This window comes from Cebus imitator, unplaced genomic scaffold (genome assembly GCF_001604975.1).
Source record: "Cebus imitator isolate Cc_AM_T3 unplaced genomic scaffold, Cebus_imitator-1.0 Scaffold229, whole genome shotgun sequence".
Lineage (NCBI taxonomy): Eukaryota > Metazoa > Chordata > Mammalia > Primates > Cebidae > Cebus > Cebus imitator.
In genome coordinates, this window is record NW_016107544.1 from 336,430 (window position 1) to 360,216 (window position 23,787).

At 44.7% G+C, this 23,787-nt stretch overlaps 1 protein-coding gene across 1 annotated transcript in view; it reads right to left on the reverse strand.

Annotated features, from left to right (window-relative positions):
* The window catches only part of PRKCA (protein kinase C alpha), a 486,225-nt gene that overhangs the window by 26,184 nt on the left and 436,254 nt on the right, over positions 1 to 23,787 (reverse strand). Inside the window, exon 14 of the mRNA XM_017497307.2 lies at positions 2,624 to 2,704. Coding sequence (XP_017352796.1) covers positions 2,624 to 2,704 — 81 coding nt within the window. The remainder of the gene's footprint in view (positions 1 to 2,623; positions 2,705 to 23,787) is intronic.

The following is a 23,787-nucleotide window of genomic DNA, read 5'->3' on the forward strand; positions in this document are numbered from 1 at the left end:
GCCTCCTGAGTTTGGGCAATTCTCCTGCCTCAGCCTCCTAAGCAGGTGGGATTACAGGCAAGCGCCACCACACCTGGCTAATTTTTGTATTTTGTATTTTTTTTTTTTTGTAGAGACGGGATTTCACCACATTGGCCAGGCAACCTCGCGGGGACATGCCACCGCTAGCAGCAGCACCCAGAGCCTCTTCCTCTCTGACCCCAGGCCTCCTACTCCCTCCCTCTCTAGCTCAACTCTGCCCTAGCCCTGCTGGCAGCTTCCATTTCTTAAACATGGCTGCACGCTCTCCGACCTTAGGGTTTTTGCATTGGCTGCTCCCTCTGCCTGGAATACTCTTTCCTCAGATATGCACACAGACATATCCATACATCCTTTAGGTCTTAACCTTATCTTCTATGTGAGGCCCTCTCTGGCCATCCTAGCTAAAATTTCAACCGCCTCCAACACTATCTTCTTTCCTGCTTTATGACTTTTCTTCCTAACTTATCTCTGCTGTGTTATATATTTTCCGTATGTAACCCATCTGCTATCTCTCCTCCTGTAAGCTGTAAGCTTCATGATGGTAAGGATTTTCATCTGTTTTGTTCACCCTTCTGGCCGTGCACATCATAAACATTCAATGAATAAATCCGTGGTGGGTGAATGAATAAGTGACTCAATAGACGTAACATGTGGGAAGGGAAGACTTTTTTCCCCAGAAACGAAGATGTCTTCGGGGATGGCTCTGCTGCAGAGCATGAATGGCTCTTTCCACTGTTTCTTACTGAGGCTTCTGGCTATGTAGAGTCATAGATCTTGGCACTAGCACTTGCGTGCTGGGAATTATAAAAAGCTTCCCGGGATCATGTTTAGTAGAAGGCAGAGATGTGCTGGGCGATTACCAAGGCTGCTTCCCCTGCTGAGCTCCCAGATATGCTATACTTCCTGCTTCTTTGTGTCCCAGTGGGGCCAAGCAGCCCGTGAAACCTAGGCAGAAGTGATACGTGCAACTTCTAGGCTTGGCTCCTAAGGCATCCTACGTGACTGTTCTCACGCTCTTGGCTGAAAGGAGGAGGAATGACTAGAGAAATCTGAGGCCCTAAAAGATGGTAGGGCCAATGGATGTGAGAAACCTGGGTTCTTGAATGACCCTGGGGTCAATGCCCTACCCCACACAGGACTTTGCCAAGGATGTATCCCCCACGGTGGTGGGGCACTGACACACAGAGTCATTGAAGGACTCAGGTTTCTCGAATCCATCAGCCCCACCATCTTTCTTTCTTTCTTTTTTTGTTTTTTGAGACAGAGTCTTGCTTTGTTGCCTAGGCTGGAATGCAATGGTATGATCTTGGCTCACTGCAACCTTTGCCTCCTGGGTTCTAGCAATTCTCCTGCCTCAGCCCCTTGAGTAGCTGGGATTACAGGCATGTGCCACCATACTCAGTTAATTTTTATATTTTCAGTAGAGACAGGGTTTCACCATGTTGGCCAGGCTGGTCTCGAACTCCTGACCTCAGGGGATCCGCCTGCCTCAGCCTCCCAAAATGCTGGGATTATAGGCGTGAGCCGCCATGCCCGGCCCAGCCCCACCACCTTTTAGGGCCTCAGATTTCTCTACTAATTCCTCCTAATTTCACCAAGAGCATGAGGACAGTCACACAGGGTGTCTTAGGGGCCAGGCCTAGAGTTGGCAGCTAGTATGACTCATCCTGATGACACAGATATTAAGGCCATTATATTAGAAAGTGCCATGTTAGGCAATAAGGCACATGGTTATCTGGTACATGTCACATCCTAAGGGAAAGATAATTTACCTTCCTTAACTGGGAGTTCAGCCTCACTGGACTTCTGTGAAAATTACAATGAATTGCCAAAGGTGAGACAGGCAGAGATGGGGAGAAACTATAAAAACACTTCTTCAAGGTAATTGTCTTCTTCCTTAAATACTAGTACTAATTACATGCATGGGCAGCACCTGGGGAAATCTTTGGAGACAAACCGGCAGGAAACCATAACCCAACCCCAGTTTTACGATACTGAAAACTCGAGAGGCCACTGCTGTCATCAACAGGCACATTTCTTTTTTCTTTTTTGAAACTGTCTTTCTGTCACCCAGGCTGGAGTGCAATGGCAGGGTCTCGGCTCACTGCAGCCTCTACCTCTTAGGTTCGAGCAATTCTCATGCCTCAGTGGCCCAAGTGGCTGCGTTTATAGATGTGCATCACCACGCCTGGCTAATGTTTGTATTTTTTAGTAGAGATGGGGTTTCGTCATGTTGGCCAGGCTGGTTTCAAACTCCTAACCTCAAGTGATTCCGCCAGCCTCAGCTTCCGGAAGTGCTGTGATTACAGCTGTGAGCCACCACGCCTGGCTAACATGCACATTTCATCATGTGAAACCAACACTGTCTATACTCCAGGTTGTAGCTTTCAATTTGGAGTTTCTATGACTAGAGATAATTTCTGTGCACACGGAACATAAGCCACTTTGAAGGAGGAGTGTCTCCCTCTTTCGCCTGGGTCAGGGAAGTCACGCTAACACCAGCCACACTAAAACATCAGGGCCTGCTCTTGAGGCCCAACCAGTGCTGAAGTATTCACATAACACAGCAATAAACAAACATGAAAATGTGGCAAAACATTACCTGCCCGGCAAGCATTTCATACAACAGGACACCATAGGCCCACCAGTCCACAGATTTTCCATATGGCTGATAAGCGATTATCTGTGTGAAAACAAACACATCAATTACATTTAGTGGTACGTCCAATAGCCCCTGTCAGAACAGGTAAGTCAGGCAAGTTGGCATTTATTCACTCAGGTCATGCCGATGAGGTGATAAGATCTGTCTCTGATGTTACACCAAGGGAAGAGGACCCAGCCTTCAAGTCAGACACACGGAGACTATCACCCTGTGATTCACTGCCTATGGCTGGTTTTGGGACTCCTGTTCCAAATCCACCTGGAGATGCCACAGCACTATCTGAAGGTAAGTTTAATTATTCTAACTAGCAGAAAATATGTGGACACTGAAGAGGACATAATTTTTAGAAAAAGCCAGAGGCCGGGTGCAGTAACTCACATCTCTCATCCCAGCAACTTAGGAGGCTGAGGCAGGAAGACTGCTTGAGCCCAGGAGTTTGAAACCAGCTTGGGCAACATAGTAAGATCCTATCTCTATTTAAAAAAAAAAATTTTTTAATAAAAAAAATAAGAAAAAGCCAGAGGTCATTCAGAGTTTAAGAGTCTGACACATAAGATGATCAAACGATATTAACAGGGCTTTATTAAGAGGATAACAGAAAGGATGACGATAAGGAAAAATTCTAATTTTCTTGTGTTGCACATAGAAGTGCAATGATATGCAGTCTGTTGAACAATGGAAGTTTTAAAATATTTTGAAAAAGACGTAAAATGTCGTAAGCAAATATAATATATGGAGCTGACTGCAACAAAGAAAATTTGAAACAGCTGAGAAAAATTAAGATACCATCTGGACATTAGATGATACTGACGGCTTGCCACTCATTTTGTTAGGTGGCATAATGGTAGGTTGACTAGTTAGAAAGTGTGTATTTTAGTTGAGTGTGGTGGTGTGAGTCTGGAGTCCCAGTTACTTGGGAGGCTGAGGCAGGAGGATCGCGTGAGCCCAGGAGTTTGAGGCTAGCCTGGACAACATAGCAAGACTCTGTCTCTCTTAAAAAGTAAGATTAAAACATTTTTTTAAAGTGTGCTTATCAGTTAGAAATGAGTATATTTGTGGGTGAAATACATAAGAGAGAAAGTATTTATGGGTGAACTGACATGATATCTTAAATTAAAAAAAAAAACACAATAAATGAGGTGGGAGGAAAACAGATGAAATGAGTTGGCAAATGCAGGAAGTTGTTGAAATTGGGTGATAGGTCCACAGGCAGCTTATTCTATGGTGATGGGTCCACAGGGAGCTTATTCTATGCTTCCTTCTGCCTTTGTGGCTATCAGAAGTATTGGAATAATTCTATAACCTGCCTTCGTGGGAGGGAGGAATACGGATTTGCATTTCTAAGTATGGCAGGGCTTATTAAAACACTGGCTTCATTAGCTCTCAGGTATGCTGTGTACCTGCTGCACGCAATTCCCAAACCCATGGATCACACGCCAGGATTCAAGGTCAAGACACACTAACAGGAACTCAGCGCAACCATTCTGCCACTTCCCTTACAATTTTTACTTTGAAACGTTCTAGGATTTTTTTTTAATGGCCCAGAATGTCTAATTAAATGTCCTGGGACATAAAACTTTCTGCATGTCCGCCCAGTTTCATTTCTTTAATGTATTACCAATATTTTTGCATGTAGAATGAGAACCACAAGCATCAACAGTGTGCCTAAGTTTGGGCAGCAACAAGGTAAACAAGGTCGGGTTTGGCACCTTTGTAGCTCGTTTCCTTGACAAGAAAATGGTAAACGTAGGAACCTACAAGGAGTCTCTAATTCTTTTTCCACCTTTGTTCTCTTCTGCTACATTCTTTTCTGAAAACTTGGAAAATACACACATAAAAAAACCCCAACAAAGGAGGCTCCAATCTGTTTTTTAGTAGAGATGGGGTTTCAGCATGTTGGCCAGGCTGGTCTCAAACTTCTGACCTCAGGTGATCTGCCCGCTTCAGCCTCCCAAAGTGCTGGGATTACAGGCATGACCCACTGTGCCCAATCTTTTCTAGTTCTTTTATAGTTTTACTTCTTACATCTAGTACTTTATTCAACTTAAACATTATTTTGGAATGTGACATAGGAAAACTTAGAATGTTCCCCATTATGTTAATGTCTTATCCCAGCATAATTTAATGAATAATTCATCCTTTCTTAACCTGTTTGAAAAAATTTCTTTTATCACATACGAAATCATCAGCTCAGACCTCTTCGTTTTTCAAGGTAATACACCCACAGAGCCATCCATTAGCAAGGACGCCTTTCCTGGGTTCAGAAAGAGAGTTGTTTGCCTTGTTTCACCTTTCCATAGGATTGGATCTTCTCTTTTATAGCACTTGCTGGAATTGCAATGAAATAGCTATTTGTCTAAAGGTCCTACTCTGATGGAGTAAAAATTTCCTGAAGGTAGAATCAGGGTTCACCCAAAAGCCCTAGCACCTAGTAAAATGCCTGATACAGAAACACAGTTCCAGAAAACATTACTGAGTAGTTAGCAGATACGAAGCATATAAGGGGTGCTTAGTAGACTCTGTCTGCTTTGATTTTCCAATAACCATATTAGGTAGATACTACAAGCAGCTACTCTATTTTACAGATGAAAAAAACTGAAGTCAAGAAAGATTAAGGAACCTGTTTGAGGTTTGCCCAGTTAGTAAGTGGCAGAGCAAGAGTTTAAATTGGGGACTTCTTGCTTTAGAATCTGTTTTTTTTTTTGAGACAGAGTCTTGCTCTGTCACCAGGCACCAGGCAGGAGTGCAGTGGTGCAATCTCGGCTCACTGCAGCCTTTGCCCCCTGGATTTAAGTGATTCTCCTGCCTCAGCTTCCTGAGTAGCTGGGATTACAGGCACCCACCACCGCACCACGTCCAGATAAATGTTTGTATTTTTAGTGGAGATGGGGTTTCATCATGTTGACCAGGCTGGTCTCAAACTCCTGACCTCAGGTGGTCTGCCCGTCTCAGCCTCCCTAAGTGCTGGGATTACAGGTGTGAGCTACCATACCCGGCCAATAAACACCTTCAAGTGTTTCACCCTGGGTTCTCCCTCCTAGAATTTAGTAAACAGTTTAAGTTTAGGTTAATCTTCCCAGACACGTGCCTCTTCATCTTCATCTAAGCCAGCCCAGTCTTTGGCAAGGAACTCCTCAAACTCATGGTCTTCCACTAAGAGACTGAAGTCTACTGGCTGCATTTTCTCTGACACTGAGATCTTCCATGCCCAGTACCTCCCAGATCAGTAGGAAAGCTGGAACACTCACTCTTCCTCAACACAGCTGCCCCCATTGCTACTGCCGCCATAGCAGACACTACCACAGAGCTAGCAACATTTAAACACATACTTCTACCTGGACCAGAAAGAAGGTGCTATGTTCATTTTAGGACTACCTTTAAGTCTTGGTAGGGTCAGTCAGGTGGTGCTGCTGATCTTGGCTGAGTGTTCACACATCTGGGAGTCAGCCAAATGCTGGCTGATCTAGGCTAGCGCCACTGTAATCACTGGGCAATTCTGTTTGTTTTGTTTTTTCGAAGTTTGAACAGAAAACAGAGCACTGTTATACCACGTAGACACAGATTGACTATATAATTTCCCAATTGCCTAGATTAAAAAATTGTGAAAAACTTAAAATTAGTGTCTGAACAAATGTTTACATGGAAGCTTCCCTACTCCGGCATTTTACTTTTAAACATCCTATTACCTCCTATGGGAGACACTGCCATAGTAAGTTTAATGACTATTTGTTTAATGAATGATGAATAAATAAATGGATAAGTGAATGGATGCGTGAATGAACAAATGAACTTGCACATACTTGGATCTGTTTCTTGTCTTTCCATCTGTTTCTCTAGCGGCATTCCCTATTTCCTGCATCTAAATGGCAGAAGCTGTGCCAACTAGAAATGTATAAATCCGAGAGGAGCTATAAAGTACTCCCAAGAACGGAAGGATTCCATCCATGGGAAATTCTGCTTATCTAGAAAAACCTGGAGGATAATTAAATGAGTGAATGTAAATGGATTTTGTTTAAAAGCTGTAGGGTGGTATGCAAACATTAAGCACTACTAAGATTTTGATCAAATGATAAGTCTCTTCCATTTATCGTAGTGGGAAATCTTCAATTAGTCAAACTAGAAAATATCATTTAAAAATAGACTTGAATCAAAGGATTAACAAGCCGCACGATTTTCTCTGAAAATGATCACAAGTCCCAATGTCTTGGTTTAGGGCTGTTCTCTAAAATAATTTTCTAAGAAAATGTGACAAGGTTCCACAAACATAATTGTTGTCTCACACACCTTGTCCCTATCAACAGAGTCTTTGTAGAGCTGAAAATTATAAAATTAAAGAAAAACACACTCTGTGATGCTAGGTGGGAAATGTGGCTTTTCCCAAATAAAATTAGCAAGGGAGAAAAAGCTGTGCAGCAGGCCACATTGTTTTCCAGATGCTCCCGAGGGGTGTAGAATGCTGAAGGAGAAATTGATAGGAAAAAAATTAACATTTTAAACTCAATGGCTAGCTATTGATGTACTTCTCTAATAATTCAATCCAAAGCAAACTATTAAACACAGGAAAATTAAGATGATTCATATTGGCTATTTGAAAATGTTATTTTATTTATTTATTTATTTTGGAGACAGGGTCTTGCTCTGTTGCCCAGGCTGGAGTGCAGTGGCATGATCACAGCTCACTGCAGCCTCAACTCCTGGGCTCAAGCAATCCTCCCACCCAGCCTCCTAAGTAGCTGGGACCACAGGCATGCACCACCACACCCAGCTAATTTTTTAAAAATTTTTTGAGAGAGACAGGGTTTTGCTTTGTTGCATAGGCTGGTCCCTAACTCCTGGGTTGAAGTGATCCTCCTGCCTCAGCCTCCCAAAGTGTTGGGATTACAGGTATGAGCCACCATGCCCGGCCTGGAAATGCCTATTTTAACTGAAATGAGTTGTCCCTTCCACAGTCCTTCAGTCTAAAAGATCAAGAGCTGATTTATACACTGGATACTCATTTCAAACTAACAAAAACAAAGCCATTTCCTTGAGCATAGTGGCGGCATCAACTCTGCTTACCCATTCTCCACTTAGTACATGCTTAGTACGCTTAACCTACACCCTTAAGCAAAGGAAAAAAATCCATTACAACTGCTTGGCTAACTCCTGAAAGCCACTGCTTACCTCCCGATATGGTTTGTGTCCATAAACCATATCATGTCCCCACCCAAATCTCATCTCGAATTGCAATCCCCACATGTCGGGGGAAGGGCCTGGAGGGAGGTGACTGGATCATTCTGGCAGATTTCCCCCTGCTGTTCTCCATGATAGTGGGTGAGTTCTCACAAGATCTGATGGTTTCAAAGTGTTTGGCACTCCCTACCTTGTTCTCTTTCTCTCCCCTGCTGCGCCGTGGTGAGAAGGCACGCTTGCTTCTCCTCTGCCTTCTGCTATGATTCTAAGTTTCCTGAGACCTCCTAGTGATGCTTCTTGTTAAACCTCTTTTCTTCAGAAATTACCCAATCTCTGGTAGTTTCTTTTTTTTTTTTTTTTTCGAGATGGAGTCTCGCTCTGTTGCCCAGGCTGGAGTGCAGTGGCACAATCTCAGCTCACCGCAACCTCTGCCTCCAGGTTCAAGCAATTCTCTGCTTTAACCTCCCAAGTAGCTGAGATTACAGGTGCCTGCCACCATGTCCGGCTAATTTTTTGTATTTTTAGTAGAGACAGTATTTTGCCATCTTGGCCAGGCTGGTGTTGAGCTCCTGACTTCGTGGTCCACCCACCTCAACCTTCCAAAGTGCTGGGATTACAGGCATGAGCCACTGCGCCCGGCCCCTCAGGTCGTTTTTTATAGCAGTGTAAAAATGGACTAATTGGAGTGAGGAGATAATTTTACTTCAATTCCAGTGGTGTGAAACCTAGGTTAATGGCAAGGATAAACCTACCCCAGAAAGCAAACTTAAAAATGAATAGGGGACAGGTGCAGTGGCTCATGCCTGTAATCCCAGCACCTTGGGAGGCCAAGGAAAGAGGATCACTTGAGGCCAGGAGTTGGAGGACAGCTTAGGCAACATAGCAACACCCCAATCTCTACCAAAAAAAAATTAAAGAGAAAAAACTGGCCAGACATGGTGGCTCACGCTTGTAATCCTAGCACCATGAGAGGCCGAGGCACGTGGATCACTTGAGGTCAGGCTTTTGGGACCAGCCTGGCCAACATAGTGAAACTCCGTCTCTACTAAAAATACAAAATTTAGCTGGATCTGGTGGCATACACTATTTTTAGAAGAGACAGAGGAGGCTGAGGCAGGAGAATGGGAGTCAAAGTTTGCAGTGAGTTGCGATTCTGCTGCTGTACTCCAGACTGGGGAACAGAACGAGACTCTATCTCAAAAAGTCAGTGGGAAGAGTCTGAATAGGCTATCATATTGCCATATCAGAGAATAAATTAGAATCCAAGGAGCAAACCCTCAGCATCAGACAGTATTTCCCAAACAGCCCATGTACTCCCCTACATTTCCCAGTCTCCCCTGCTTTGGAGCCACATGACTAGTTCTGGCCAATGGACAGTGAGAGGAAGCAATGTTGCCCCTTTTGAGTTGAGGCCATTAAAAACCCACTTGCCTCCTGCTGCTGTGATTCTAGGGGCCACCTGTTCCAGATGGCTCAGCTGCAAGATGGAGGAGGGTTTCCTGATTTCCATCAGACTATGTGCAAGCAGTGAGCAAATACTGTGTTAAGCCACTGAGATTTCAGGGATTACTGTGGCAGCTAGAGTTGTCCATTCTAAAAACTTCTTCCTTCATGTAAGCAAATCACACAATCTCAGCTTTTCTACAAATCCTGTCCTGACCAAGTAGAAGGTCAATATAAATTCTCTTTGCGTGGGTAAAAGTCCACTTGCTGGGCACCTACTGCCGGTTGTACACACTACACACAACTTCTTGTGTAATTTGATGAAGCAGAGACTATTATCACAGTCAGTCTTCACTCCATATCAGCAGTAAGTTCTTGGAAGCTGCGATTTTAAGCAAAACAACACACAGTGAGTCCTCAAATAAGGTCATTTCCTTATACAGTTGATGAGGGAAAAAACTGGTTTTGTTATACATCATTTCACTTGAAGTCACAGTTTCCAAGAACCTATTGATAACATTAAGTGAGGACATACTGTATTTCTATTTTTTTAATTTTGAGATGGAATCTCACTCTGTTGACCAGGCTGGAGTGCAATGGCACGATCTCAGCTCACTGCAACCTCCGCCTCCCAGGTTCAAGCAATTCTTCTGTCTCAGCTTCCCAAGTAGCTGGGATTACAGGCGCCTGCCACAATGCCCGGCTAATTTTTTTTTTTTTTTTAAGTAAAGACGGGGTTTCACCATGCTGGCCAGGCTGGTCTTGAACTCCCAGCCTCAGATGACCCACCAGCCTCGGCCTCCCAAAGTGCTGAGATTGCAGGCATGAGCTGCTGCACCCAGCCCTGTATTCCCATTTTATAGGGAGAAAACAGTTTCCGGAAGTTAAGAGACTTGATCAAAGCCAATCAACATGTGGAACTGAACATTGTCACATTTATTTTAAAGATACAATTTTATGCCTTTCAAATACATTGCTACTGGGATTAATAAAATATTAATCAAAGGGCCCTGAGGATTAGAGAGATTTGTTGGGAAGTATTATTTCAATTGTTTTAAGTAACTATATTTCAAAGGCACCTGAATAAAATTGGCTCTTGTAACTTTGTTAAACATTGTTTAACTTTGTGAGAGTCAGTCCCCACCATCTGTATATGTTACTTAGTGTTTCAGTAAGTTTGTTTTTAGGGGAGGCAGGGCTGAAAGCCACAGTGTGGCTTTGTGTATCAGGTGAAGAATCAGTAAGGGCTGAACAAGGGGTATTATATTTTGCTTCCTATTTTACATTCTACAAATATCTGAGCAGTCTTGCCAACCACCTCTCTCTGCTTGGGTGGTGGAAACTGATATCAGAAATTGGAAAGCCTTCAATAGGCAAAGGTGTGGGAGCCCTGTTTCTGGGCAGAAAAATTCATGAATCCTAAAGGCCACGGCCGCCTGTTGGTTTTGCTTTAAATTCTACAACAAGTTGGCTCCTAGCTGGCTCTTCATTTTCTATTTCCACAGCATTAAATTCCCATGACTCCTTCTGATAGCACGCTCTCCTTGCTCCAAGGCTTACCAAAAGCAGAATGCCAAGTGCCAAGGCTCGTTTTTCCTATGACAGCACTCATCAGCCACATAGGGCCCGCCTGCTCAGCCGCCGTGCCAAGATTAGAGTCACTCTGAATACTGCAGTGCCTTCAATTGTAACAACAGGATGGGATTTAGAACTTAGAGCATTTCTTCCCAGAGAAACATGTCACCTTTGGCCTGCATACCAGATAACATGGGAGGTCCTGAAGGTCTAAGTTACGGGCATAGGCACAACCTCACTACTGCAAATTCAGTTTCGAATAAAGCATATCTTTCCCTCAAAGAGCAGCTGCAGTTAACAAATACCTCCAGTTAATCATAGCCTCACTGTAAAAGGGAAAAGAGTATTAGAGAGCCCCACTGGAAGATAAACATTCAGATACACATGACTTAGGATGTTGGCTATGCTGTCCCTTTTCAGCTGCCTAGAGCCACTATCCAATACAGTAGCCACTGGCCACTTGCGGTTTCTGAGCAGATGAAACGTAGGGCCAGTCCAAACTGAGATGCACTGTAGGTATAAAATCCACCTACAGTGGATTGAAGACTTAGTATAAAAAATACAATGGCCAGGAGCGATGGCTCACACCTGTCATCCCAGCACTGCACTTTGGGAGGCCGAGGTGGGCACATCACCTTGGTGAGGAGTTTGAGACCAGCCTGGCCAACATGGCGAAACCTCATCTCTACTAAAAATACAAAAATTAGCAGGACATGGTGGTGCATGCCTGTAGTCCTAGCTACTCGGGACCCTGAGGCAGGAGAATCGCCTGAACCCAGGAAGGTGAGGTTGCAGTGAGCTGAGATCATGCCACTGCACTCCAGCCTGGGTAACAAAGAGAGACGTCATCTCAAAAAAAAAAAAAAAGCTCAAATAGCGCATTATTATTATTATTTGAGACATTGTCTTGCTCTGTCGCCCAGGCTGGAGTGCAGTGGTGCGATCTTGGCTTACTGTAACCTCTGCCTTCTGGGTTCAAGCCATTCTCCCACCTCAGTCTCCTGAGTGGCTGGGATTACAGGTACCCATCATTATGCCTGCCTAATTTTTGTATTTTTGTAGAGATGGGGTTTCACCATGTTGGTCAGGATGGTTTTGAACTCCTGATGTCAGGTGATCTGCCTGCCTCAGCCTCTCAAAGTAATGAGATTATAGGCATGAGCTACCGTGCCTGGCCTGTATTAAATGTTTTTATTAATTAATAAGTTAACTTCATCTGTTTCCAACTTGGTAAAAATGTGGCTGATAAATACAGTTTCCACTTGTATTTTCCTTCTGTTGGACAGTGCTGGCTGAGACCCTCTGAATTCCACCAGCTCCTATGACCCATTCTGGCTCTCTCTCTCTCTTGGTCTAGGGAGCCAGCTTTGGGCTGAGGACCAGGCTCAGAGACCACAGAATGAATGAGGAGACTCTCTTGAGTCTGTCCCCTTTGGGGACAGGAGCAGGTGTCTCTGGTGCTTGTGGGCCAATGCGGGCTTGCAGCCAAGCCTGGGGCTGCCTGATATCCTGAAGCCTCAGGCAAGGGGCTGAGATGACAATTTGGTTTCCCATAATGAAGAAACTCACAAAACGAGAGGCAGAGTTGGCAAGAAGGGCTAGAATTGGTGGATTTCCCTGCTGCACATAAGAGGTTGATCTTTGGCTTCAAGGACAGACCCCAACAGGGCCACTGTCATTCAATTTTACCACTGTTTGTCATTAAGATCATTATTATTATACTTACAAGAGCCAACTGCTTGGGGAATGTCAGGATGTTACAAATGCCTGCCTGTCTTGTAAAAGTGAGATATGAATGAGCTTTCTTCCAGCCCGGGCACAGGACCAGGGCACGAAAGGGACCGGGGTAGCTTCTTGTCTTGTACCAGGCCAAGGGCCTGAAGCAGCCAGAAGGATGTCACTCCAAGGCCACCTGGCCTTCCACTCTCTACCAGGGCTTCCCACCCAAATGCCTCCCAGAGAGGACAGGACTCTAGGAGCCTTATAACTTCTGAAAGCTCCAGCCTGGAAGAGCCTGAGGAAGACACAGGAAGGTTTCAGATGCTACTGGCAATATTAAAAGTAGCTGTAACCAACACGACCACCATAGGCATGTACCAGGAGCCAGGGTTTTCAGCTCTGAAGCTCATCTAATCCTCATAGGGCCCATTGCAAAGACAAGGAAATAAGGTACAGAGAGGTGGAGTAGCTTGCCCAGCATTACACAGCTTGCAAGCAGCAACACGTGGATCAGAACCCTGGTCTTCGGCTTTGGCATCCATACTTCTGACCCTTTTTTTATACTGAAGGCCTCGATCCAGTGTGGTTCCCTAGACAGCTACAGCGGGTACTCGCCCAGTTTGGATGACTCATGCTGAAAAGGGGCCCAAATGCTTAACAGGATCAAAGCAGTCAAGAGGCCTCCTTCACTCAGGAACTCTTGGCTCGGAAGGCTTTTTCTTGAAGGACCCCATGGACCTCTAAAGTATGCGTATGAACGTTCACTCCCCGGTTCTTGGCTGTACTTGAACTGGGATTCTGCTCTTCATCTTTGTTCTGTACCTACTCATCAAAGCCCTAGAGCCCACTCTTACATAAAAGGCCTGGCCACAAAAGCCCCTTCCCAAGCTGTCATTACAAAGTAAGAGCGGCCTCTATGCATAAAACACACGCAACTCCTTTTACTGTCTCAGGGAAACAAAGAATGTCCTTTCCGTTTTTCAAAAATCAAAAACATTTTGATGGAAAAATTACGGTTGGTTTGAAAAACATCACGCATTCCCAAGGATAGAACACAGGACACAAGAGGCACTCTTTACAACATGGTCAAAAACACTGTCTGACACATCCAGAGAGTACCATTTGGAAGGAAAGAAGACGGGCCTGAGGGTGTTTTGGGTGTTCTGATCTGACAGCTGGGATCTTGAGTTTGATAACTGTCTCCTCCACTTGCTCCTGTGGGGCCCACAAGTCCTGAAGCCTTTGTCATGTTCTACTGAGACTGTCTGCCCCAACTCAACCCAGACTTTCCCCTGGTTGGGGCTGGGCCATCCATCTCTGTACCCAGCACTGGAACCCCAGGCATGGGGCAGACACAAGGTCGTGCTGGAGAACAAAGGGATCTGATCCGAGACCATTCCATAGACACCGCCTATCTCTAAAGAGCAAAAGCAAAAGGGCTGTTAGAATTGCTGGATTGCTAAGTCTGGAGCGGTGATTTAGAAAAGTATTTTCAGGCCAGGAGTGGTGGCTCATGCCTGTAATCCCAGCATTTTGAGAGGCCGAGGCAACAGAATCACTTGAGGTCAGGAGTTTCAGACCAGCCTGACCAACATGGTAAAACTCTGTCTCTACTAAAAGTACAAAAATCAACTGGACATGGTGGCATATGCCTGTGATCCCAGCTACTTGGGAGGCTGAGGCAGGAGAATCACTTGAACCTGGGAGGTGGAAGTTGCTGTGAGCCGAGATGGTACCACTGCACTCCAGCCCGGGCGACAAAGTAAGACTCTGTCTAAAAACAATAAAAAAGGTGTTTTCAAGGTTCTGAAGAAGATGATGAGGCTCAAAGTGGCATAGTGGCTTGCTGAGGTCACGGGACTAGTTAGCAGCACCGTCAGGAAGAGAGAGGCCTCAGGTCTCCTGACTGTGTCCTCTTTCTAAAGCATCAGAACTGAGACCAGAGTGTGATAAGCAGAAAGCCCCACAGCAGGGGAGAAGTGGGACACCCCCAGCTCTCAGTTGAGACACTTCCTAATCAAACTCCTTTCCAATGGCATAGCCAAGCTCAGAATACAAGCAGGAAGCATAATGTGGTGAGGGAGCTCCGAACCCAATTGCTGGAGGCCAGGAGCTGTGTGACTTTAGGCAAACTGGTTAGCCTCTCTGAGCTTCCATGTCCTCGGCTGTGATCTTAGAATTTCAGCACCCACCTGGCAAGTGGGTGGTGGGGAGTAAATGGCATTATGTGTATTCAAATGTGCTTAGGGCAGGTGAGTTGAATACATGTAACTCCATACCGCCTGACATTAGAAATAAGAACTGGTCTACTGAAATAAGCAGCCGGGTGAAAGTTATTCAAGGCAGTAAACTAAATTTGACTCAGAGGGGGACAGAGAAAACATTTTGGTATGAGAGGTAACACTAAAAATATATATTAAACACTCTAAAATGATCGTTGGCACCTGGAAATTCTTAAGGGACAATAAACCTTCCATTCATTCTTTCAGCAAATATTAACTTGCTGTGTGCCAGACATAGTAAATCAGAAGCCAATCAGGTACAGAAGTGAATCAAACAGATTTTTAAAAATCTCCCCTCAGGCAGTGAAACTGATTTTTACTGGAGGAGCAAAACTTCAGGCTTCTCTTTTTTCTCATGATATTAGAACACCCTCGGCCCTCTCCTTCACTCACTCCCACTGATTATGGCTGACTGTACATTTCTATGGGTTGAGCACTCTGCTAGGTATCTGCCAGCAGATACCTAGCAGATACCTAGCAATTCCCTGTTAGATTACCAATCTAACAGGGAAAACAGACAAATACACTATGATATCCAGGATCGTTATATCACATGGGAAATGACTGTAATATTTGAAATCCTTGGGCAAAATGCATTATATAAAAATAAAGAAAATTGGCCAGGCACAGTGGCTTACATTTGTAATCCCAGCACTTTGGGAAAATTACTTGGGGTCAGAAGTTCCAGACCAGCCTGGCCAACATGGTGAAACCCCATCTCTACAAAAATGCAAAAATTACCCTGGCAAAGTGGTGCGTGCCTGTAATCCCAGCAGCTCAGGAGGTTGAGGCATGAGAATTGCTTGAACCCGGGAGGTGGAAGTTGCAATGAGCCAAGATCGCACCACTGCACTCCAGCCTGGGAGACAGAGTGAGACTCCATCTCAACGACAACCACCACCACTAAATAAATTAAAGAAAGAAAATTGCCACAGGATTAAAAGCAGAGAATCTGGAGTCCAAACTAAGTATATTCTACTTAGACAAAAATTGTGGCTCTATGTAGAACTGGAGAAAACAGAAAATGACATCTCTAATGGTAATTACACCAATGAAAGTGCTTTATAATCTATTCATAGTAGCCACCTTTTACTTCCCTGTGAGAACGGGAAGCAAAGGGCAGAACAGCCTAAGTACTCCTCCCATGAAAGGCCAGAAAAGGATCAAATGGTACAAAGCAGTGTTTGTAATTGTTTACACTGGCTTCAAACAGCAGTAAATTCCTTTTATACATGTTGGATTCAATTTGCTAATATTTGTTGAGGACGTGGCATCTATGTTCATGAGCGGTATGAGTCTGTAGTTTTCTATGCTGATATTTATCATCCTTCTAAAGCATGGGATCTGTAGTGATGCCCTCTCTTTCATTTCAGATATTAGTAACTTGTGCTTTTTTAAAAATTTGACTCAAGACTTATCAATTTTATTGATGTTTTCAAAGAACTTGCTTTTGAATTTGTTGATTTTCCCTGTTTTTTATTTTCTATTTCATTGGTTTCTGTTCTAATTTTTCTTTTCTTTTGCTGATTATGGATTTAATTTGCTCTTGTTTCTCTAGCTTCCTAAGATGAAAGCTTAGGGGATTAATTTTAGATCTTTATTTTCTAATATATACATTTAATAGTATAAATTTCCTAAGAACTGCTTTAATTGCACCCAACAACTGATAAACCGTATCTGAATTTTCATTTACTTAAAAATATTTTAAAATTTCTTTTTAGATTTCTTTGACTCACATTAGTTAGAAGTGTTCTTTAATCTTCAAGTGTTTTGGAATTTTCTAGCTATCCTTCTGTTATTGATTTTTAGTTTAGGTCTATTGTGGTTTGAGAGAAGACACTGCATGGTTTCTATCATTTTCAGTTTGTTAAAGTGTGGTTTATGGCACAGAATGTGGTCTATATGAGTGAATGTTCTATGTGAGCTTGTGAAGAATGTGTGTTCATTCTGCTGTTGTTGGATAAAGTAGTCTGTAGGACAGTATTGCTGAGTTCAACTCTGTCCCTACTGATTTTCTACTTGTTCGATATGTCTATTCCTGACAGAGAAGCACTGAAGTCTCCAAATAAAACAGTGGATTCATCTATTTCTACCTGCAGTTCTGTCATGTTTGGCCACATGTATTTCAATGCTCTGCTGTTAGGTGCACCCAGTAACAACTGCTATGCTTTCTTGGAGACTGATCCCTTTATCATTATGTAATGCCTTTCTTTATCCGTGATAACTTTCCTTGCCCAAAGGTCTGCTCTATCTGCAATTAATATAGTGATTCCCACCTTCTTTTGATTAGTATTAGCATGGTGTATCTTCTATACCCATTTACTTTTAATCTACATGTGTCTATACTTAAAGTAGATTTCGTGTGTAGAGTTAAGTCTTACTTTTGATCTAGTCTGGCAATCTATTAATTACTGCCTTTAGACCACTGACTTTGAAAGTGATTTGTTATATGTGGATTAATTGCTCCCACATTTGTTATTGTTTTCTATTTATTGCCCACGTCCATTGGGTTTTGTTTCCCATTCTTTTCCTCTTGTGGGTTTAGCTGAGCATTTTTTTATTTTTATTTTTATTTATTTATTTATTTATTTTGAGACGGAGTTTCACTCATGTTACCCAGGCTGGAGTGCAATGGCGCGATCTCGGCTCACTGCAACCTCCGCCTCCTGGGTTCAGGCAATTCTCCCGCCTCAGCCTACTGAGTAGCTGGGATTACAGGCACGCACCACCATGCCCAGCTAATTTTTTGTATTTTTAGTAGAGACGGGGTTTCACCATGTTGATCAGGATGGTCTCGATCTCTTGACCTTGTGATCCACCTGCCTCGGCCTCCCAAAGTGCTGGGATTACAGGCTTGAGCCACCGTGCCCGGCCCTAGCTGAGCATTTTATGTGATTCCACTGTTTCTTTTCTTATCAGCTACTGCCTTTTCTCGTTTTCTTAGTGGTTGCCCTAGAATATGCAATATATATTTACAACGAAACCAAGTCCACTTTAAAATAACACTGTAACATTTCACGCACAGTGAAAGTAGCTTATAATAACAAAATAATCCTAATTCTTCCCTCGTCTCCTTCTGTCACTCTCTCATTCATTTCACTTATACGTAGGAAACACACACACACTAGAATACGTTGTTGCTATTATTTTGAAAAAAACTTATGTCAGATCAAGAATACCGAAAAGAAAAGTACTTTACTTTCACTTATTCCTGCTCTGATGCTCTTCCTTTTTTGTTAGTTTTTATTTCATAAACGTACCTCCGCAATCCAGCTAGGTATGGAAGGGAATAAGGAAAATATGGAACCCAAAGGCCTGCATCGAGAGCACCAAGACTAGAGGGCCCTGAGAGCGAATGGGGTGGAGGGTGCTCTCCTGAGCTGCAGAAGGAATGGTCTGGTGGTTAAGACAGATATCAGTCAAATTTATTAGAGTTGTCCACAGTCAGCAATGATAATTTTCTCACTGGTCTTGCCAATCTTGGACCCATCGTGCTCCATGGCCTCCCTGGTACTCTCTTCACCGTGCCAATGACCACATGCATGCCATTCTGCCACTCGACCCTCAGTCTTGGCAGTGCAGGTGAGATACTGGGAATCATTTGCATTGGGTCTAACATTTGCCATGGACAAGGCGCCAGGACCCGTATGCTTCAGGATGAAGTGCTTGCCATCACATTTCTTCCCATAGATCAGATTTCTTTCTTGACACCAGGGATATTATAATGTGTGAGGTGATCACTCTGTTACATAAACCCTGGAATAATTCTGTGAAAGCAAAGAGCCCTTAGAACCAAATCATTTCTCTCCAGTGCTAAGAGCACAGAAGTTTTCTGCTGTTTTTGGAATGCAGTCTGCAAACAGCTTGAAAGAGATATAGTCTCAAGCTGAAGAACACGGCAGGGCTGGCCACAGCTGGTGCAGGGGGCGATGGGCGGCGGCAGCATCTGTGAGGCCTGCCCTTTCTTTCTCCATGTAGATCCAGGTTTCTGACCTATATGACTTTCGTTCTCTCTAAAGAACTTCTTGTAACATTTCTTGCTGGACAGGTTTATTGGCAACACATTTCCTTTGTTTTTGTCTGAGAAAGTATTTCTCCTTCACTTTTGAAGGACCGTTTTGCAGGGTACACAAGTCTAGGCTGGTTTTCTCTTCTCTCTCTCCCAAAACTTTAAATATTTCACTCTACTGTCTTTGCCCTTCTACAGGCAAGGTGTTTTCTCCCCCTGCTCTGGGCTTCCCTCAAAATTCTTTGATTTTCTGCAGTTTGAATATGATATGCCTAGTTTTTTGTTTTGCTTTGTTTGAGCATTTGACCTACTTTGTGTTACTGGAGCTTCCTGGATCCGTGATTTGGTGTACGACATGAATTCAGGGGACATTCTCTGTCATGACTGCTGCAAACATTCCTTGTTTCTTTCTCTCCCCCTTCTCCTCCTGGTGTTCCCAGGGCATACGTCGTATCTTGTGTCGTTGTGCCACAGTTCCTGGATAGTCTGTTCCATTTTTTTTTTTTTTTTCAGTCTTTGCTTTTCCATTTTGGAAATTTCTAGGGTCATATCCTCAAGCTCAGTGATTCTGTCCTCAGCTGTGTCCAGTCTACAAAGGAGCCCATCAAAGGCATTCTTCACTTCTGCCCCAGTACTTCTGATCTCTACCATCTTTTTTTCTTGGAATTTCTCTCTGATTACACTGCCCATCTGTTCTTACATGCTGTCTGCTTTTTTCCATTAAAGCCCTTAGAAAATTAATCATAGTTTTAAAAAATTCCTGGTTATGGCAAGGTGTGGTGGCTCACACCTGTAATCCCAGCACTTTGGGGGCCTGAGCCAGGCGAATCACTTGAAGTCAGGAGCTCAAGACCAGCCTGGCCCACGTGGTGAAACCCTGTCTCTACTAAAAATACAAAGAAAAATTAGCTGGGCATGGTGGCTCATGCCTGTAATCCCAGCTACTCAGGAGGCTGAGGCAGGAGACTTGCTTGAACCCAGGAGGCGGAGGTTGCAGTGAGCCGAGATTGTGCCACTGGACTCCAGCCTGGGTGACAGAACAAGAGTCCATCTAAAAAAATAAATTCCTGGATATTCCAATATCCTTGCCACATCTGAGTCTGTGTCTGTTGCTGGTTTCATCTCTTCACACTGCTTTTCTGCCATTTAGCGTGCTGTCATTGTTCTCTTGGTGGCTGGACATAGCACACGGGGTGAGAGGAACTGTGGTACATGAGCCTTTAGTGATGTGGTGATGAGGTGTGGAGAGGGGAAGCGTTGTACGGGGCGATGATGAGGTCTCCGTCTCGCGGGGAGCCTGTGCCTGTGGCTTGCGACCTTCACAAGTGCTTCTTGTTCTCCTTCCTCCTCCTCTTAGGTGGGAGAGGATGGCGGGAGGGGACTGAAGTCGGGTATGTCCCTTCTTCTAGGGAGAGCGTCTCCTAAGGGACGCCCTTGTTGAGAAGAATGGGATGCTCTGGTATATTTCACAATGCTTATTACTTTTCTCCTCTCCCTGCCAGAAGCATGAGGCAGTTTTTCTCCAGAATGTACCGTGAGGACCTAGTAGAGCTTCTTGAGGGAAAACTCAAAAAAGTGTGGGGTTCTCATAACGGATTCTCACACTTGTCCACACTTGGCCTCCAGCAATTTGCCAATTACAGATCAGGGTTTTGCACCCCGACACTGGTTCCCAGGGAGGTTTCTTTCTCTGGTTAGTTGTACTTTTCTGTATCTGCCTATCTGTCTTTCTAATTTTGGGGACAGTGGCTTGCCCTGTTACCTCACTTTTCTGATGGCTCTGGGGAGGTGAGAATTCTACCACTGAGCCATCATGCTGGTGCACTGGCCGGGAAATGAACCCACGTTTCCCGCATGGGAGGCGCCAATGGCTCTAGGAAAACTTGTTGATTTTTCAGTCTAGCTTTTCACTTGTTAGGATGGAGTGATGACTTCTAAGCTCCTCACATGCTGGGCTGGAAACCACAAGTCTGTACTTTTTCTTTGCAGAAAAGTATTGTACAATACTGGCTTGCAAGTCACCTGGAAATGATTCAAGGCTGGGCGAGACAGCCCTGGGTGCTCAGCAAACACAAAGAATTGGAAAGGTGTTTGACAAAAAGAACCATCTTTAGTAAAATAAGCCATAAGAAAAGACAAACACTTCACAGTGGTATCTTGCCAGCAAATAATGTCAGGCCGTGGGGTTCAGCCCGGTCTCCTGGGCTTTGGGCCAGGAAGCCGCGAGCGTGAAGTGGCCCCAGGACACCTGAATCATGTGTGATGAGGCAGTTATTAGGGAGGCGTGACTGCACTAACCTTCTGAAGGAGCCATAAATAAAACTCTGAATAAAGTGCTGGGCTTTAGATCTGGCAGAAAGGCATTCCCCCCACCGCAACCCCATGCGGCGCTTCTCCAGGTCTGGAATGTGTACCGGGGGCCGTGGGGTGTGAGTTTCTGTGATCCTCAGAGGAGGCAATGACAGCACTGGGTCATGTGGTGAGAAAGCAGCACCGTTTCAAGTCTTCATGGAATGCTTCCAAGTAAGCTCCGGATTGGGATGAATCTCTTTTTAGCTCTTCTGTAAAGCTAGCTGATCCTGGCAGATGCCAGAAGGTGATAGTGGAACCATTGGGTCTAGAAAAACATCATCTAATTGACTTGGGTCACCCAACCTCTCCAGCGCCATGACCAACTAACTTCTGTCATTTCTTGTTACGTCAATCAAAGAAATCAGACACCTCTTTAGATCCTCTCTTCTCCCAGCCCGAGGTTTTCAGGAAGCTCCTTAATGGTGAGCTGCACTGAGAATGTAATATTGACTGTAAATCAAATGTGAACCAAAGCCACCCCTGAGCACAGTCTTTAAGCTGGCACTGTGCTAGGTAGTGCCCTCCTTTACCCCTGGAGACGTCAGGCATAGCAAGCTCAAGTGAGGTGACCAGACTCACACACACGGTGGGGAGGTGGCAGATGGGGCCAGGATTCAACCTGGCTCTGGCTTTCCTGCCGCTCATGGTGCCTGCTCTGTGTAAGCAGGAGCCGTGAATGGGGCAAAGACATCTGAGATCTTGCCCCTGCCCTCTGGGGCCTTTATTTATTTCTCCTTCCTGTTCTGCCTGATAGGAGTGAAAATGATGTTGATTGTATGAATACATACACATACATATATATGAAAAAAGACGTGAATATATACAATATGCCTTGCTTTATAACATAATGTACTTGGCCCTAACCCACAGCTCCCTACTGACGTAGGATGAGGCCATCTCTAACATGTGGGGTGAGGGAGTCGGGACAAGAATAACTAAGACTCACATACCCTTTATCTAAATATGAGTATTACAAACCAAGCTAACAGACTGTTAAAAATACGGTATGCTCTCTCCTGCCCCTTGACACATGTACCTTCCTGTAGGTTGGCTTGAGCTGCCCGTATAAGACACCACACAGACTGGGTGGCTTAAACAACAGAACTTTCTCTTGGGTCTGGAGGCTGGAAGTCCAGGATTAAGCTGCTGGCAGGCGGGCTTCTGGTGAGGCCTCGCTGGGTGCCGTGCAGGCTGCCTCCTCCTCGCTGTGTCCAACGTGGCTTTTGTTTCATGTGTGCACACTCCGGTGGCCTCTTCCTCTCCTCATGTGAACACTGCTCGTAGCGGATCAGGGCCCCACCACCTTCATGAGTTCACTCTCCCCTCATTACCTCCTTCCAGGCCTTATCTCTACAGAACAGTCACACTGGGAGTCAGGGCTTCAGCACATGGATTTCTGGGGGGTGGGGGGAGGGTAAGGGGGGGATGCAATTTAGGCCTTAACATTTCCCAAGACCTGGAAAGCCAAGTTGGACATAAGAATTCATGGACCCAGGCCAGGCATGGTGGCTCATGCTTGTAATCCCAGCACTCTGGGAGGCTGAGGCGGGTGAATCACGAGGTCAGGAGTTCGGGACCAGCCTGACCAATATGGTAAAATCCCGTCTCTACTAAAAATACAAAAATTAGCTGGGTGTGGTGGTGTGCACCTGTAATCCCAGCTACTCAGGAGGCCGAGGCAGGAGAATTGTTTGAACCCGGGAGGCAGAGGTTGCAGTGGGCCGAGATCACGTCACTGCACTCTATCTTGGGCAACAGAGTGAGACTCTGTCCCCCCCCCCAAAAAAAAAAAAAAAAAAGAATTCACGATAGACCCCTGAGATTCCATTCCAGTATATGGAGGCCTAAGGATATAACATTGACATGGCGCACCCCTCTTCTGTTCCCAGGTCCTCTCCATCATGGCACCCCAACCTGCAGGTCTAAGCTGCTTCCCTCTGCCCCCTGCAAATAGCTGCCCACTGACTTCTCCACTGGGTGCAGGAGTGCATATGCCAGCAGGGCAGCGTTCACAGGAAGGATGGATCTTGGGAAGAGTCCCTGGAAGGGAATTCCAGGCTCTGAGTACCTGGATTTTTGTCTAAAAGGGGTCAGAATGCAGATTCTGAGTGGGCATTCGCTCTGCAGACTCGAACCCTGTAAGGAGAGCTCAGAATGGGGACTGGGGGGCAAAGGAGAGCCCACAAAGGCAGGGCTTAACAAACCGTAGCCTGTGGGCCAAATCCAGTCTCTGTACAGCCTGTGAGCTAAGCATGCTTTTTACATTTTTAAGTGTAAAGTGAAAATCATAAGAAAGACTATATTAGCCTTTTGGCAAGAACAGTTGCTCAATTTTGCCTCTTGGCAAAAAGCTAAAATTTAGATTTAGGAAAAGCCTATTTTCTGTCTAGTCCCTGGCAGGGAAAGTTTGCTCATCTCTGCTCTACAACACAGGACAGGGGCCCTCTTGCCTTGTCCTCATTGCCCTTGACCTACAGAATGTGGTAGAAGTAACACAGGTAAGTTCCAGGTATAGACGTAAGCAGCCCGTGGCTTCTGTTTTTGCCCTTTTC